Source organism: Pinus tabuliformis, chromosome 9 (assembly GCF_031772625.1).
Source record: "Pinus tabuliformis cultivar Carrire ecotype Pingquan chromosome 9, CPIR1, whole genome shotgun sequence".
NCBI lineage: Eukaryota > Viridiplantae > Streptophyta > Pinopsida > Pinales > Pinaceae > Pinus > Pinus tabuliformis.
In genome coordinates, this window is record NC_142307.1 from 139,288,799 (window position 1) to 139,308,004 (window position 19,206).

At 38.3% G+C, this 19,206-nt stretch overlaps 1 protein-coding gene across 1 annotated transcript; it reads left to right on the plus strand.

Moving 5' to 3' along the window:
* The first annotated feature begins 547 nt into the window (after window positions 1-547).
* On the plus strand, window positions 548-1,280 carry LOC149147488 (cyclin-dependent kinases regulatory subunit 2-like). Its single transcript, XM_089446111.1, has 3 exons — window positions 548-825; window positions 966-1,026; window positions 1,140-1,280. Exons 1-3 carry the CDS (start codon window positions 773-775, stop codon window positions 1,278-1,280), a joined length of 255 nt encoding a protein of 84 aa, XP_089302237.1. The 5' UTR covers window positions 548-772.
* The last annotated feature ends 17,926 nt before the right edge of the window (window positions 1,281-19,206 follow it).

Genomic DNA, 19,206 nt, shown 5'->3' on the forward strand with positions numbered 1-19,206 from the left:
GCGCATGGCCAAAAACCATAACCCATTTCAGAAATATATATTGTTTTCTATTACACTAGGTATATTATAGCATCTTCCTCTATGTAGACCATGTCACTTATGGATTAAACCTTGGATCTATTAGTTTGTATGACTTCACATCACCTCTATCACCACTTGAGTTACCCCTTGAGACCAATATTTTATATATACTTTATTTTAATCTAATTTATAATATTTTATTGGTTAAATAAAAAATAAAAAATACAACTACTTGTAAACTAAATCTAAATAGATTACCACTAAGGGTATATTAATAATAATAAAAAATCCTGAAACCCTATTCCAAAATAGATCATTAAAATAATTTTTTTTTGTTTAATAAGCATTAAAAGGGGGTAAAATAAAAAGTTATATTTCATCGAAAATGCCATGTGATTCTATTTAATTATTATCGCAAATGTCGTATTCCTTTCCTAATTAAGAAAAAAAGAAAAAAGAAAAAGAGGCAAACGCAGCCGACCAACCTCTTTAAGCGTAAGAAATGAAATTAAAAAGCTGCCTGGAACATGAACATTATACATATTGTTTCTCTTTTTCAATTTAGCTGTAAACGAATCTGCATTTCGTGGCATTTTTAACGACTTTCCCTTACGCATCTGGAAATCTAATCTGCCAAATCCTTCAGGGTTCGGCCCTTCTCTGTTTTCGCTTAAGCGGGATTCTGTTTTCGCAGGTTCTTGTCTGCCATTTTATATCACTCTGAAGCTTCGAGATTTTACAGGCCGGAAAAATGCCTCAGATTGATTATTCTGACAAGTACTACGACGATAACTATGAGTATAGGTAAAAAAAAAGTTCCCATTTTAAGAATTTTTCTTTAGAATTTCTCTCTGCAATTTAGGGTTAGGGTTTGAAGATTAAATTCCATAAAAATCCCTTTCTATCTCAGCTTTGAGTCTGATGTTTTGACTCTCTATGTTCAGGCATGTGAAACTTCCACCCGATGTTGCGCGGCTACTTCCGAGGGATCGCCTTCTGAGTGAGGTAAGCCTCCGGTCGTCTTTGCTTCTATTTCGTCTTTTGTTAGATGTTGAGTTTAGTTCGTTCTGTTTTTAATGGTGTTGGTTCACAAGTAACGCAGTTGTTATTATATTCAGAATGAATGGCGAGCAATTGGGATTCAGCAGTCTCGCGGGTGGATGCACCATGCTATTCACCGCCCTGAGTCGCACATTATGTTATTCAGAAGGCCTCTTGATCACCAGCAAAACCCCCAACAGAAACCGCAGGAAAATTGATGACCTGCGTTGTGGTTGATGGTTAGAAGTTGGAATTAATTTGACTTTAAATTTGGAAACTTGATGTATGTATGTAATGTACAAGGAGAGTACATTCTACCGATTATGTACTGTCATTCCGGCGATTATATACAGTCATTCCCTGTTTTCTTTTAATCGTATTGTACTTCTTTTGATGTGCATGTGGTTAAAATTTCATGTTTTGATTCACCGGGTTTGTTTGTTTTTTTTTCAAAATGCTTTTTACCCTAATTAACTTGAAATCAGCTAGAATGAGCTTGAAATTAATTATGATTAATTTATTATGATGAAGTGAAATTAGAATTTTGAATAATTATAACTTATGAGATATATCTTATTGAGCTATACCTTATTGTAGTTTAAGTGATTTTAAGGGCTTTTTTGCTTAGCAAACCAATAACAACACTTGGGCAACTTAGTCTCTAGTGCTTAGGTAGTTGAATGGCATGGCTAAGGGTATAGTTGGGCTGCCTCATTAATTAGTTTTATCAAACTGAAACTTTTTTCCTTAGATAAAAAAAAGAGGACAAATTAATTAGTATTTGTCCTTATTTTACATTGTTTTCATTATAAAAGGAGGATTCTCCCTCAAAGTGGATAACATTTAGCCTCAACACTATGATTTTAGCTTTTTGGTTTTCTAGATGAGTCATCTTAAAATTTTCAAACATTTACATTTTGAAAATAAAGAACATCATGACAACATGATAAAATAATAACCATGTCATTTATTGGAGCTTTATAAGTTAGCTCATTATGGTATCTACATCGATATACATATGTACATATACTAAAAATGCCAGCAAAACATATGCCAAACATATACCAAGCATGATACCAAAATCGCTCTGCATCCACTAGCAAACAAAGGATACATCGACTGCATCTGATCCACCATCACTCGTGTAGCTTCTTCGGGCCTAAAGTGCTTCCACTGCACTTTATCTTGCTAAATGGATTGGAGTTCTCCTTCTTGCTCCATCTTCAATACAAACCAATCCATAACACGATCAACATCCCCTATATACCACTTAATAAATGAAACATGGAAAACATCATGGAATTTCACTCTTAGAGGTAGTGCAAGTCGATAGGCTACTGGTCTAGTCCTCTTACGGATCTCAAAATGGCCGCAATATCATGGTGTCAGTTTGGTACATGATCCAATCATCAAAGAGCTCTTCTTAGGCTCAATGCACAAATACACATCCTCCCCAATGTGAAACTCATTGATGGTCCTCGTAACTCTTTTGTCTATCTTGTCCTACCTTTAAATTATTCATTATAACTTACATTTCATTCTCCATGTCTTCCAACATATCCAATCCAACAAGTACCCTATTCATTGGATCACTCCAGCTAATGGGAGTATTATAACTCCACCCATATAGTGCCTTGAAAGGACTCATCCTCATTAACTCTTGATAACCATTATTGTATGCAAATTGGACCAATGGAAGATACTACTCCCATCTTCTCTGCTCATGCATCAAATACATCCTTGGCACATCCTCAACATATCCTCCAAGATACTATTTACCATCTCTTTCTTTCCATATGTCTGAGGACGATACATTGTAGAGAACTTCACATCTCTGTCCAAAACAATCTTCTTCATGAAAACGTGTAACATTATGATCTCCTCGATGAAAACATTTGCTGCCTCACTAGTTGAATATGTATAATTCATTGGAATGAATTGAGCTACCTTGCTCAAACTTTCGACCATGACCATAATAGAATCATGTTGTCTCACTATCCTCGAAATACTTCTGATGAAATCAATGGAGATTTCCTCCCATTTCCATTATGAAATTAGAATAGGTTGTAGTAGACCACCTGGATGATTACATTTTTCCTTCACCTGCTAACAATACAAACATTTCACCATGAACTGTGCCACTTCCTTCTTTAGATTCAGTGAATATTAAAACTTCTTCACCCCCATCAATGTCTTCTAATATTCTGGGTCACTCAATTATGCCTTGATGTGAAACTCCCTCAAGATAAGCTTCTTGAGCTTAGAACTATCTCGAGCATAGATCATATCCATGAATCTGACCAAACCATGTACGTGAGATGATAATATGCATCTTGATCACCCCTACCTGTACTCTATTGTAACATGTTTATAATCTCCATGTACCTGTCATCTCGTTGTCCTTCCTGCAAGATCCTATTCTATAAATTTGTCCCATAAGAGCTCATAGTTGCTATATGATTCACATGTACCTTTTTTCTAAGATCATCTACAACCGAGTTCTCCTTTCCCTTAATGTATTTGATCTCAAATTCAAACTCACTAAGGGTAGCCAACCATCTAGCTTGCCTGACATTTAAATTTTGTTGGTCAAGCAAGTGTCTCAACCCATTTTCATCATTTTCATGGAGTTTCTTAGATATTATACCCATGTAAATACCAAAGCCCTCAAGGTAAACAAGATTTTGTATGGATTGAATCCTATTATAAAGGAAAAGGTGCGCATTTTGAGGCCTAGTATGTTGCATGAGATAGTGCAACAAGAAATTATAGTCGAAGAAGAATTATTGAGGAATGAATGGGGGGATAAAACCGAAAATCTATCATTCCATGGGAAACCTCCGTGAAGGGGAGGACAATATGTAAGACATAAGTTAGGTGGTTCACATCATCGTGGATTTCAAAAGAATCATTCTTTTAAGAGCCAAAGAAATAACCCAAGGCAACGTCTTCAAAAAAGTAATGGTTGCACTCAAGAATCACCTAATAAAAGGGTCAAATTTATGAAAATTGCTCACACTAATGGATGTTGGACTTGTGGACGACTTGATTTTGAGTGGGATTTCCATGAAAAGAAGACTGAAGCACAATCAGAGCAGGAACAAGCCACTATTAGAGATATGGGCAGAGCCCATAGGATTCATGCAGTTGTACAAAATCTCTAGGTCGAGCATGAGCCTACAATGCTTGAAGCATTAGGTAAGCTAAATAGTGTGGCTGTTACTATTTTGATTGATCCTGGCACAACTAAAATTTTTATTTCTCCTAATGCTTTATTGAAATGTAAATTGGTGGCGATAGAGAAAGATGATTTTAATCAGGTTCAGATGGCCTCAGGGCAATCTCAAAAGGTTGAATGCTTAGTTCAAGAGTGCCCTTTAGACTTGGAAGTGTGTGTCACAAATGTGAATCTTTATGTGACGCCACTTGGTCACTATTATGTGATAACTGTGATGGACTGGATTGAAGCCCACTGGGTTGTGCCTAGTTTTCAAAGCAAAACACTTCAGGTTTTAAGTGATGAGGGTCAATCTATGGTTATCCATGGGTAAAAGAGACCTATTTCTTTAAGACTTTTCTCATTCTTGCAGATGAAGAGAAGTCTTAGGAAACAATGTCAAATGTATGTTGTAATGACTTTAAATGAGGAAAATTTTCATCCTTTGAAAAATATCCTTTCCTTTCAAAATTCTCTGATGTCATTCGAGAGGAGTTGCTCGGTTTGCCTCCAAAGCGGGAGATTGACTTCTCCATAGAGCTAAAGCCTGGTACCGAACCTATATCCAAAGCTCCCTACCGAATGCCTATTGTTGAACTTCGTGAGTTGCAAGTGAAACTTCAAGAGTTATTTGACAGGGGTATGATTAGACCTAGTGTTTCACCTTGGGAAGATCCGGTGATATTTGTAAAGAAGAAGGATGGATCCCTTTAGCTCTGTGTTGAATAGGTGCAATTGAATCGAGTAACTATTAGAAATCAATATCCTTTCCCTCGCATTGATGATCTATTTGATCAAATGATCTATAAAGCATCAACAAAAAGTTCTCCAACTCTTAAAGGATCACCTCACTTTGGCACAAAATAGAATGAACCAAGAAGCACATAACCATCGCAGCAAAATAACTTTTGATTTAGGTGTCTAGTTATTTCTTCGACTACAACCATAACAATAAATTTCCCTCAAGCAGGATAAGAAGGATAATAAATTATCACCAAAAGATTATGGTCCATATAAGGTATTGCAAAATATTACTACTATGGCATACAAATTGGAACTTTGTGCATCTTCCCAAGTGCATCCTTTTTTCCATGGTTCACGCTTAAAGAAGGTGATAGGTGACAAGCTACCAGTTCAAACAATATTGTGAGAACTTGATGAGGAAGAAAATTTATCTTGTAACCTAAAGTTGTAACAGAAATAAGAACTTGACAGCTACGAAATCGATCAATTTCAGAGTATCTAATCAAGTGGAAGAACTTACCCACTGAATATTCCACATGGTAAGATGAGAATTTTATAGAGAAGCATATGGAACTACTCAAGTGTTGAGGACAACACTTTTTTGAAGGAAAGGGGCATGTTAGGTCCCTATAATACTAGTGTATTCCCTTATTATTTTTGTCATTGTAACCCTTTATTGTTATTGTTGTTCCCATGTTGTCCCCATATTGTTATTATTGTGCCCGAGAGTAGCCCACTATTGTTATTTTTGAGCCCTTACATTATTATTGTTATGTAGGCTCTGATTATATTATGACCCATTAGAATCATATATATAGAAAGGAGGTCTTTTCATTTGAATTCTCCAAGAATTGTTCATTTGTAGATTGTAAAGGAGGTTTCCACCTTGAAGAGGCTACTTTTGAAGTCGTTGATCTATCCCTTTTTCTATATTGTGAGCTGGTTGTTTAACAAGATCTGAAGGATAAATGCATTAATCTCTATCTAATTTTCCTCAGCCCCAACCAACATTTCATTATCTGTCTTGCCACTTCTAATTTCAGCCCTCAATATCCTCAATGTATCTTCCATAACAAGACAATGCTCATCTCCTTGATGTTGAGCTAATCTCTAAGGAGAATTAGGTGAGCTATAGTCTACCATTTTTCTCATCATTCTTGATTCTCTTCTTCTTGCATATATACGATGTTAGAAAAATCAAGTAGATACCAAAATAAAATCCTTACCTTATTTTTTTTCAAGGGAAGCTCATCCCATTTGCAAGATCAACCCACATTAGCATGTACATGTCTAAAAATAAGCGTATATGGATATGTAGCATTATGAACACATAACATCATGCATGACCATACCAATAATATACCCTGATCCCATGATCATAAATATAATCCCAATTCCTTTCGAAAGCTATATCACACTCTTTCTCACAATTGATGGTTGAGGATAAATGATTTATCAAATAATCCTTATAAATTCTTCCAATTCCAAAAGAAATTCTAGCGAGTGGAAAAGCCAGCCTAGCAAGTGGACAAGTGTGAAGTATCTACACTGAAAATGCATAGGTGTTAGAAGGAGCATTTAGAGTCACTTATTTGAGTAAATTTGAATCTATCAAAAAAAGGGGAGAAAAGGGAGATCTGAGGTTCATACATGATGTACCAAAAGTGAAGATTAGCTCATTTATAGAGACTTTCTCACGAATGATTTTTGGCACATTTTTGAAGGAATTTTGAATTATTTTGGAAAGGTTTTTCTGGTTTATTTTGTAAGGATTTATGGCACACCTTTTGAAATCTTCTAGTCTTGGTTAGATGGTTGATTATAGACCTATTCTTGAGGGCCAAGTTTTTTCCCCTCTCAAGGCTGAATTTCCAATTTTCGTGGAGGGACAAATTAGAGTGTGGAGGGATGAGTGTTTTAAGAACTCCGATGGAAGTAATTGACAAGAGTGAAAGGCAGTAAATAATTGAGGCTAATGTTATAAAATCTCACTAATTATTTATTCATGTGACCCTCTTACTAATTCCTTATTTCGACATTCTCGACATGATTCTTTTCGGACGTCTAATAGGTTTGGACTCATAATGTTGTCCATTTGGTAATCAATGTTGGTGTTACCTGATTCACTATATTGAGAGCTAACGTATATGACTACCTCCCTTTGAATTCCCTTCTTAGTTATAACGAACTTTATGTCCCCATCCTTAATAGACCACATCAAATTAATAGTCTTTCTCTTAATTGTTTCCTATGGAGAAATTTAGTTCTTTTATATCCGCTTTGAATCCACATCATTCTGCCTTTTAATCGACACTCTTCTTCGTGGATTTTTAGTTTATAATTTCTCCATTCCACAAGGTCGAACAAATCCTTCCTTCTTTTTACTGAGAAAAAATGTGAGTGCAAGGGATCCATTAGGATTGAGATGTTATTCTCTATGTCATCTTGCTATCCACAAAGTTTTTTCTTTCATTTTCTTATCTAAGCTCGTCCTCGTACATTTTTGGTGATAATTGATCTTCTGACATAGATTCTCCATAGATTTTATACATGGATTATGCAAGCTACGAGACCATGTTTTCACAAGATAGAATGGTGAACCCACTAACTGTCGATAAAGGGAGTTCTAAGGTTCACACATGATGTACCAAAAGTGAAGATTAGCTAATTTAGAGAGACTTTCCCACGAATGATTTTTGGCACATTTTTGAAAGAATTTTTAATTATTTTGGAATGTTATTTTGGCTTATTTTGGAAGGGTTTATGCCATGCATTTTGAAATATTCTAGTCATGGTTAGATGGTTGATTATAGACCTATTATTGAGGGCCAATGTTTTTCCACTCTCAAGGTCGAATTTCCAATTTCTGTGGAGGGACGAATTATAGTGTGGAAGGTTGAGTGTCTTAAGAACTCTCACGTAAGTAATTGACAACAGTGAAAGGGGGTAAGGAATTGAGCTTAAAGTTATAAAATCTCACTAATTATTGATTTGCGTGCCCCTCTTATTAATTCCTTATTTCAACATTCCCCACTTGATTCCTTTGCCATGTCTAATAGGTTTGGACCCATCATGTTCTCCATTCAGTCATCAATGTTGGTGGTACCTCACTCCCTATGTTGAGAGCTAATATATGTGACTACCTCCCTTTGAATGCCCTTCTTAGTTGCAACGAATTTTATGTCCCCATCCTTAATAGACCACATCAAATTAAGAGTCTTTCTCTTCATGGTTTCCTATGGAAAAATTTAGTCTTTCTATCTCGGCTTTGAATCCACATCATTCTGCCTTTTAATTGACATTCTTCTCCCTATATTTTTAGTATGTAATTTCTCCATTCCACAAGGTCCAACAAATCCTTCTTTGTTTTTAGTGAGAGAAAATGTGAGTGCAAGGGATCCATTAGGATTGAGATGCTATTCTCTATGTCATATAGCTTTCCACAAAGTTTTTTCTTTCATTTTCTTATCTAACCTAGTCCTCTTACCTTTCTTGTGATAATTGAGCTTCTCACATACGTTCTCCTTAGAGTTTATACCTCAATTATGCAAGGTACGATACCATGTGTGGTAGAATTATCTCGGTTCATTCAACAACATGTGATTAAATTTAAAAGTTAATGCTTTAGAGTCATTCACTTCATGCCACTTAATGATAATAAGATCCTCGCTAAAAATATATGTGACGAAAGATGTTATAATTCTCTTCTTTAATTTCTTTACCACATCTGACCTTTTCTAGTGAACAATGCACTCCAAAAATATTCTAGATTGGGGTGATGTTATGCCCATCATGTTTAAGGATAAGATCCTAATTTGAGATTATTATTATCATGATGAGTTGCTCTAAGATCTAGTGATACAATCCACCCTTGTTCATGGTTAGGATCTTAACCTATAAATAGACATTGTTACAATACACTAGATCATTTCTGACACTATCAAAGCCATCTGTGATAAGCGTTTGATTGAGTTCCTACATTTTGTTTTCAACAACTTTTTTCACTTCAAAAATATTGCCAAATGTAAAAAATTTTGTTTTCCCACTCCGGTTTTCAGTTTCTCCTTATTTCTCCCATGTAGTTAAATGCCCATTCCAATAACCAGACATTTAACAGACTGAAAAAATTAAATATTGCTGAAAACACAAATTCTGGAAATTTTTCAGAATGCTGGAAATTGCAGAATTAAAAATCAGCAATCAAAAACAGCCATTAAAACACATTAAAACACTGATATTATTAGTCAACGTGACCCTGGAAAAACCCCCTACAACTCTTTGGGAAAACCAGTTTGAGAGCTCTTCTTTATTTCTGAAAATTGCCTTTTTACAGTGAGAATTATTCAGCAAAAAATCAGCAAGCAAATTTACAACTTATCTCCTTTCCCGTGCCTCACAAGAATCTGGAAATTACAGCAAACAGGACAACAATAAATGATGTACGGCCTCCGTTTTGTGTGCAGAAAAATCAGCAAACTGCTCCTCGATTTTTGTGCAAAAATTTGCCTTTCACTATGTGCTGAATCAGCTGTACAAATCTGCTCAACTGCTGCCTTGGAATGTGTGCCAAGCTGCTGTCTCCTTCTACTCCCTGCTCAGAAATCTCTCTTGCTCTCTTGCTCTCCTTCTCCCAATCTGCTCATGAAAGAATGAATGACCTTTTCCTCATTTTCCTCCTTTAATATAACTCCAAGTGACTTTTGGGTGATCCGAGTGACTTTTGGGTGATCTCTAAATCCAATGGCTGAAATAGATTTAGATCAATGGTTGAGATTAAATGCTCATTTAAATCTCACTTTCTATTTTTTAATTCACCCCACTTTAATAAAGACCCACTTAGTCATTTATTTCCAAAGTCACTTTTCCTTTCTAATTTTTCATTGACTTTATAAAAGTCACTTTAAAATTAGACTTAGTAACTTTATCACTTAAAGTCACTTTTAAATTAGATTTAACTTTATAAAAATTATAAAGTCACTTTAGGAGAAAAATTAAATTCTTTTGGACACTTTTCCCTAGGCCAAAGATCAAAGCCTAAGGGAACCACCTGTCCTCCGGTACCAAATTTCAACACTCCCTCTTACCGAGGAAGGTGTTCCTCACCACACCCATCTTGTCCCTGAAGTAGACATGCTTGCCCCGTGGTAAGGCTTTGGTAAGGATATCTGCAACCTGCTCATCAGTGGAAATATACTCAAGCTTCACAACTCCCTTCTGAACATAGTCTCTGATGAAATGATATCTGTTCCCGATATGCTTTGACCTGTCATCAAATACTGGATTCTCCGTGAGTTTAATGCAACTCTGATCATCACAGTAAATCACTGAAGGTCTCAACGGCTGACCAAATAAGCCAAACAACATCTTGCGAAGCCAGATAGCCTCACAACTAGCTAGACTGGCTGCCATATACTCTGCTTCCACTGAACTCAGTGCTACTGACTGCTGCTTCCGGCTGAACCATGACACTACTGCTGAACCCAACCCAAAACATCACCCTGAAGTGCTCTTCCTATCAGAAGCACAACCTGCCCAATTAGAATCAGTGTATCGTGCCAATCTCACTCCATCTCCCTGCCTATAGTCCAGACCATACTCCACTGTCCCCTGCAAGTACCGCAAAATGTGTTTTGCAGCCACCCAGTGAACCTTCCTAGGCTCACACATAAACTGACTCATCGTGTTGACTGCAAAACAGATATCTGGTCTAGTGTTGACCAAATACATCAAGGAACCAATCAGCTGCCTGTACAATGTGGGATCCACCAACTCGAAATCCGAAGCATGAAGCTTCTTCCAGTTGGTGATCATCGGTGTCAACATGGGTCTACAATCCTCCATGTGGAATCTTCTAAGGATGTCCATAATATACTTCCCCTGCCCCAGGAAGAAATGTCCCTCCTCCTGCCACACCTCCAAATCCAAAAAGTAATGCATCAAACCGATGTCCTTCATCTCAAACTCTGCCGCAAGATCTCTCTTGCAGTGTTGTATGAGTCTCTCTGCACCTGTAATGATCAAGTCATCCACATATAGCACCAGAATGAGAGGCTCCTCACCAATCACAATAAAGTAAAGGTTTGGATCTGCCTCACTCTTTGTGAAACCCATCCCCTGCAAGTATGCATCTATCCTGGAGTACCAAGCTCTGGGAGCTTGCTTCAGGCCATAAAGGGCCTTCTTCAGTCTACACACATGGGACTCCTTCCCATGCACCTCAAAGCCCTGTGGCTACTCAATGTACACCTCCTCCTGTATGAAGCCATTGAGAAATGTGGTCTTCACATCCATCTGGTGGATCTTCCAACCCATCTCTGCTGCTATCAATATAATGGAGCGGATCGAAGTATATCGAGCCACGGGAGCGAAGGTCTCCTCATAATCAACTCCCTCTACCTGGGAGAACCCTCTAGCCACAAACCTCGCTTTGAATTTCTCAATGCTGCCATCTGCACCATGCTTTACCTTGTAAAGCCATCTAGAAGTAACCACGGATTTGCCCTCAGGCCTCGGCACCACCTCCCAAACATCATTCTTCATGATAGAAGAATACTCCTCCTACATGGCCTCTCTCTAGACCTGCTGGCTAGCTGCCTCCTCATAGCTAGAAGGCTCAGAGTCAAGGATGCTGGTAACCATCGCCATATAGCTACAAAACATCTCAAGTGGTCTACTCTCTCTGACCGGCCTCTTCGGCTCAGCAACAGAGGTGGCATCTCTCAAGGTGTCCTGAAGCCACTTGGGCTTCCTCTTCCCTGAGCGCACTTCTCCCACTGGAGAATGAAACTCCTCCTCCTCATCATCATCAGTATCCTGAACTCTTGACTGTCTGTCTGCTGTCCTCCTGCCTGCACCTGAACCTGTAGAAGCTGAGGTACCGTGTGAACTGTCCATCAATGGACTCCCTAGTGAACTGCTCTGTGAATTGCTCTACATGCTGCCCGGAGCACCACCCCTCTGGCTCGGCGAGCCACTGCTCACTGACGGACCTGACATCCTCATAGATGTACCTCTGGATCCTCCTGATCCCTACCCACTGGATCCCTGCGACTGACTGAACTGCTACTGAGGGTCTGGCTGATCCAGATACTCTAACTCTCGTGACCTCCTAAAGGCCCTGTCCTCCTCGAACTTCATATCCCGTCTGACAACAACTCTCCTCTGTGCAGGAATGTAAATCCGAAAGGCCTTTGAGGTCTCACTGTAGCCCAAAAAGATACCCTTCTCTGCGGTGGGCTCTAGTTTGGTCCTCTTCTCCGTGGGTATATAGGAGTATGTAATGCATCCAAAGATATGAAGATGACCAATATCAGGCTTCTTCCCAGAGAAAGCCTCCTCCGGAGTCATGTGCCCCAAGGCACGATGCGGACTCCTGTTCTGCAAGTAAACAACTGTGTTGCAGGCCTCTGCCCACAAGAACAATGGCAACCCCTAATCATGTAACATAGCTTTGGTAGCCCCTATGATGGATCTGTTCTTCCTCTCCGCAACCCCGTTCTGCTGGGGGTTGTAAGGAATAGTGAACTCCCTCCTAATGCCTGCCTCTACACAATAGTCAACAAACTCACCAAAGGTGTACTCTCCCCCATTGTCCAACCTCAGGGACTTGATCTTCCGACCTGTCTGTGTCTCCACAAGAGCTCTGAACTCTTGAAACCGCTTGAAGACCTCACTCTTGGTATTCAAAAAATAAATCTAGTTCCTCCTCGAGTGATCATCAATGAATAAAACATAGTACTCATATCCACTCAAGGAAACATGAGACATCCGACCGCTCATATCGGAATGAATCAAATCAAGTATCCTCGTCGCTCTGCTGTCACTGCTGGGAAAAAGGGATTTGGCAAACTTGCCCATCGCACAACCTCTTGCAAGTATCAAAGTGATCAGTACTGAAATCTGGCACACCTGTAGTGATCTCCCGCAATGTCCTCAAGGCTCCATGATACATATGTCCCATCCTGCGGTGCCAAATCTCACACAGCTCAGAACTGCTAGCTCTGCTGTCGGTACTACTGCTCAATGCCAAAAGGGGCTGAAATGAAAACTTGTACACCTTTGCATGGCGTACACCTATCACTCTAGCTGAATCAGTCGAAGTGTCCCTGGGATACATCAACACCTGTCCTCCCCTGAACAGTACCTCATATTCTCCGTCCTCCAAAGCTGAGATGGATATGAGGTTCTTCCTCATCCCTGGCACATAAAGAACCTCTCACACCTTCAAGGGAGGTTTGGACTCCCTCTGAAATGTCACTGTCCCCACCCCGACTGCTCTAACAACTCTGTCATCACCGAGTACTACTTCAATATCAGTGCCACTCTCTGAAAGCTCTGAGAAGTACTCCCGGACTCCTTTCATGTGACGTGAAGCCCCACTGTCCACATACCAGATACCTGTAGATGCTCCGCTAATCGAGGGAAAAGCATGCTCCCTCTGAACCTGTGTGGCAGGTGATCCTGCACTAGAGGACTCACCAGTAGTGAACGCAAACTCTCGGTCAAAACGACAAGCAAAGTCCTCAATCTCTGCTGAAGCTGCCACATCCTGGTTCTTCCCCTTCTTCTTCTTCTTCTCCGGACACACAACTGCATAGTGTCCCATCTTTTGACAATTCCAACACTTCACCTTGGAATAGTCCTTCTGTGTGTTCCCCTGTTTAACTTTACCTTTGCCTTTGCCCCCACCACCGCTTGTGGAAGCCTGCTTCTTCCCTTTGCCTTTCTTGCCTCCTACCACTAGTGCTACGTCCTTATCTTGCTCAACTGGCTTGGCTGCCCCAAGCTGTCCTTTCTTGATCTCTGTCTGAATGCAATCATTCCAAAACCTCTCCCATGTGGAAAGGGTCTCACGTGCACAAACCCCATCAGCAAAGTTCAACCATGAACGGGGGAGGCCATTCACTGCAATCCGCACCAACTCAGTGGGTGGAATGGCCTCTCCAATCGCTGCCAACTCATCTCTCACATTAGTAATCTTTGTGAGATATCCAGCTGCACTAACATTACCCATCTTAATGTTCTTCAGCTTCTCCTTCAGGACCATCTTCCGGTTCTCATTGGTACTCTGGTAGAGATTGGACAATGCTGTCCACATCTCATGGGCATTGCTCTTTCCTCTCACATGAGGAATGCAATGGTCTTTGATTCCATCTAGAATCAACCTCTTACCCTTATTGTTCTTCTTTTTATACTCAGCCAACTAAGTAACATCAGTGGGCACAACAACAGGGTTCTGTGCGGTATGCACCATGATATTCCAGACTTCTGCCTCCTCAAAGATACTCTGCATTCTCTCCTTCCAAACGTTGTAATTTATATGCCCATCCAACCTATCCTCCACCCTCAATCCCAATGACATCCTGCTATCCTAAAACTGAAAAATAGCACTGCTGTAGTAAAGATAAAACTGTTGTTTATGAAAAAATCAGCTTGCTGGAATTTTCTGAGTGAAAAATCAGTAACTGTAATTTTTCCTTTTGCTGTCCCAAACTGCCCTTCAGCACTCAACCTCTGATACCATGTAAAAAAATTTGTTTTCCCACCTCGGTTTTCAGTTTCTCCTTATTTCTCCCATGTATTTAAATTCCCATTCCCATAACCATACATTTAACAGACTGAAAAAAATAAATATTGCTGAAAACACAAATTCTGGAAATTTTTCAGAATGCTGGAAATTGCAGAATTAAAAATCAGCAATCAAAAACATCCATTAAAACACATTAAAACACTGATATTTTTTGTCAACGTGACCTTGGAAAAACCCCCTACAACTCTTGGGGAAAACCATTTTGAGAGATCTTCTTTATTTCTGAAAAATGTCTTTTTACAGTGAGAATTATTTAACAAAAAACAACAAGCAAATTTACAACTTATCTCCTTTCCCGTGCCTCACAGCAATCTGGAAATTACAGCAAAGAAGACGCAATAAATGATGTATGGCCTCCGTTTTGTGTGCAGAAAAATCAACAAACTGCTCCTCGATTTTTGTGCAAAAATCTGCCTTTCACTATGTGCTGAATCAGCTCTACAAATCTGCTCAACTGCTGCCTTGGAATGTGTGCCAAGCTGCTGTCTCCTTCTACTCCCTGCTCAGAAATCTCTCTTGCTCTCTTTCTCTCCTTCTCCCAATCTGCTCATGAAAGAATGAATGACCTTTTCCTGCTTTTCCTCCTTTAATATAACTCCAAGTGACTTTTGGGTGATCCGAGTGACTTTTGGGTGATCTCTAAATCCAATGGCTGAAATAGATTTAGATCAATGATTGAGATTAAATGCTAATTTAAATCTCACTTTATATTTTTTAATTCACCCCACTTTAATAAAGACCCACTTAGTCATTTATTTCCAAAGTCACTTTTCCTTTCTAATTTTTCATTGACTTTATAAAAGTCACTTTAAAATTAGACTTAGTAACTTTATCACTTAAAGTCACTTTTAAATTAGATTTAACTTTATAAAAATTATAAAGTCACTTTAGGAGAAAAATTAAATTCTTTTGGACACTTTTCCCTAGGCCAAAGATCAAAGCCTATGGGAACCACCTGTCCTTCAATACCAAATTTCAACACCATATTCATTCTTGTTCCAATCTTTGTATCTGAGCTTGATGTGTTTTAGTCTTTTGTGTAGTAGAAACATTCTTATACCGTGAATATGCAGATATTCTGTCCACCAATTTGCAATGTTGTTGAAAAAATCTGGTGGGTGAGCCAGATATTCTCAAATCTAAAAGGTTTGTTCTTCGGGTTGCTAATGCCCTGAGCGTCAAGTTGTATAGACCTTTGGTCCGAGCCTCCAAAGGGGAGAATTATCACTATCATTTCCTTTTCGGTGAGCATAAGGTCCTCTGAGATTATGAATCTATCTAACTTTGAGGCTATGTGAGACTCTCCTCCTCTCTTATTGTTCCATTTAAAGAGGCCGTTACTCCTATCAATGTCAACTAGCTTCATATTGTCTATAAAAGTTTGAAAAGCTATAGAGTCTTTGCTTAAAGTTCTAGTTCCCACTTCTTTCTCTGAAAGTGATTTGATCATGTTCAAGTCCCCAACCATGATCCATGGTACTCCTACATGTCTACCTCTTAGTTCCACAAGAGAATCTAGAATCCTAAGTTTATCATCTCGTCTTTGGGGGCCATAAACATTTGCAACCAAATAAGTCTCCCTATCTCCCATAGGTTGAATAACCACGGATAAATAATACCTAGATGCCCCAACATCGATTATGCCTATGTATTGGGGGTTTCAAAGAGTGAGCATGCCTCCTGCTGTATTATCTGCTTTGACTTCTATAAACTCATATTTACTGAGCCATTTTCTGTATATTTATTTTAATTTTTTAATGGAACATTTAGTTTCCTGGATAAAGATCATATCTGGAGCTTCTTGTTTCATTCTATTGCTAAGTATTCTTCGTTTTCTTTTACTACCTAGACCACTGATATTCCAAGATGTGACTTCATTAAGAAATATTTGTAAAGGAGTAGCTGGTTAGGTCTTTCATCTTACCTGAATCTATCATTATCTTTCCACATTCGATAAATAACTCATGCTACTTTTTTCTCCCTCTTTTCTTTCCTAGATTTCTAGGAGCTAATCCTAGTGTGGTTTTCATAGTTTTCACACCTTCGTTGCCCTCCCTTTCATTGTTTCTTTGCCTTTCCATCCCTTTAGCCTGAGTTTTCCATAGGAACAACTGTTGTACTCTGTTGAACTCTTCTTGAGGTAGGGAGCCTACCCCTCCCATGGTCCACTGTTTCAAGAACCCTTCGAGATCTAGGTGTTCTCTATCAAGAATATCCTGCAGTTCATGATCCTCCATTTCCATCTCACTCTGGGTCATTTCCTCATCCATTTTAAGTGCTCCATTACTCAACATAGTTTCTTTTTGTTTATTAATATCCTGTGTTTTCCCACCATTTTCTTCTTTCTCCTTCTCCCTTGGGCTACCTTCCATTACGTGATCTACCTTTGTTATCTCTTCCTCTTCTTCGAGTACTTGGAACCTCTTTAGACTCGCATTTTTCCCTTCTGTTTGATGCTTCTTTGGCCACCTTTTCCCCCTTTTTCTCTATATCCCACTTTGTGAAAGTTTTGAGTGTCTTTCACTGTGGTAGCTTTACTTCTATTCTCTATTTTACTGAGACGACAGTCTCTAAATAGGTTCCCATGCTCATCCTACCTAAGACATCTGAAACGAATATGTTCATAATCTACTTTTTGCACCCATTCTTCATCCAAAACTTCCAAGATGGCCTCATCGAGTAGAGCCCTAGAGAGATCCATCTCCACACATATTCATGCAAAGGAAGTATATTTTCCCCTTCTAGTGGCCTCACATGCTTTGACAAAATGCCTTAATTTTTTTCCTATTGCAGATAATGATTCAGCTTGCCAGTAATCAAGAGGTAGGGAATAGATTCTTATGCAGACCAGGACCGAAGTGAAAGTCTCTCGCTCGGAGACAAAAGTCATCATCCAAGGCCTTATGTAGAGGCCTGCAGCTGCATAGAAGTAGGGCCCTCATTCAAACACCAGCCCTCCTTCAAACACCATGTCTTTGTCCTTGATATTTGTAAAGACCACAGTGAAGAAACACTTTGTCCCAAGATGTAGGTCTATGCCTCCTTCTAGTTTCCAGTGGTATTTAATCCATTCTTGTAGTGCCTCTTCTGTGGGCCATAATCCCATGAATTTACAATTGATAGCATAGGTCCGCATGTGGTCCCTCTGCACCTGCAGAGTAGGATTATTTAAAACTACTCTCATTGTGACCTCAGCCTTGGGTTTACATGGTCCCTTTTGCATTTTGTTTTATGCTTCTGGTTTCTTATCTTCTTCCTCATTTTCTTTTATTCTATTGTCCTCCCTTGTTTTGGTTAAATCTTGTTCCTCTTCAATGTTCCTTTTCCCTTCTCGTGAAGGACCTCTGGCAGTTTCTATCGGTTTCTTACCTCGGCTAGCCATGACCCAACTATAGGAGGGCCTCACTATAGGAGGGAGTGGAGGTCCCTCCTTTGTGCCCCTCAATGGAGTTCAACGCTTGCAGAAGCCTGAAACCCTAGCTCTTCTTCCTCCTCCACGGCTCAAAACCCTCAATGCAACACTTCTTACTACATTCTTTTTCATTATCAATAATTACAAGGATTGTTTCAATATGGAAATGTCACGGGATTGAACTCTTGACTTCACATCACGTAATGCTAGTGCATTAACCTAGCACTCAATTACCTAGAGAAATTTTTTAATATTCAAAATAATAATAAAATAATTTAAAAAATCAATACTTATATTTTTAAAATATATGGGATAATTTGAAAATATATAATATAAAATTAAATAATATATTTAATAATTTCAAAATATATAATAATAAAGTGCATGGAAAAATAGAAATTAAGTTAGTTTTTTTTTTCTAGTTTTATTGAGGAATGTGATCAACTCATCAGATTATGATATGATCACTATTATAGTTTATTGATTAAACTTGTATTGTCTACACTTTCTACATAATTTAAAAGAAAAATATACCTAGAAAATCTAAAACAATTGATGTGGACATAAATTAATTTTACTGTAAATAAAACTCCTTTTAATTCATGTAGTTGACAATTAATGTCATTATTTCCTTCATTTTTAGTTGACTACTATAGGAGGGAGTGGAGGTCCCCCCTTTGCGCCCCTCCATGGAGTTCAACGCTTGAGAAGCTTGAAACCCTAGCTCTTCTTCCTCCTCCATAGCTCAAAACCCTCAATGCAACACTTCTTACTACATTCTTTTTCATTATTGATAATTGCAAGGATTGTTTCAATATGGAAATGTCACGGGATTGAACTCTTGACTTCACATCAAGTAATGCTAGTGCATTAACCTAGCACTCAATTACCTAGAGAAATTTTTCAATATTCAGAATAATAATAAAATAATTTAAATGATCAATACTTATATTTTTAAAATATATGGGATAATTAGAAAATATATAATATAAAATTAAATAATATATTTAGTAATTTCAAAATATAAAATAATAAAGTGCATGGAAAAATAGAAATTAAGTTAGTTTTTTTTTCTAGTTTTATTGAGGAATGTGATCAACTCATTAAATTATGATATGATCACTATGATAGTTTATTGATTAAACTTGTACTCTCTACACTTTCTACATAATTTAAAAGAAA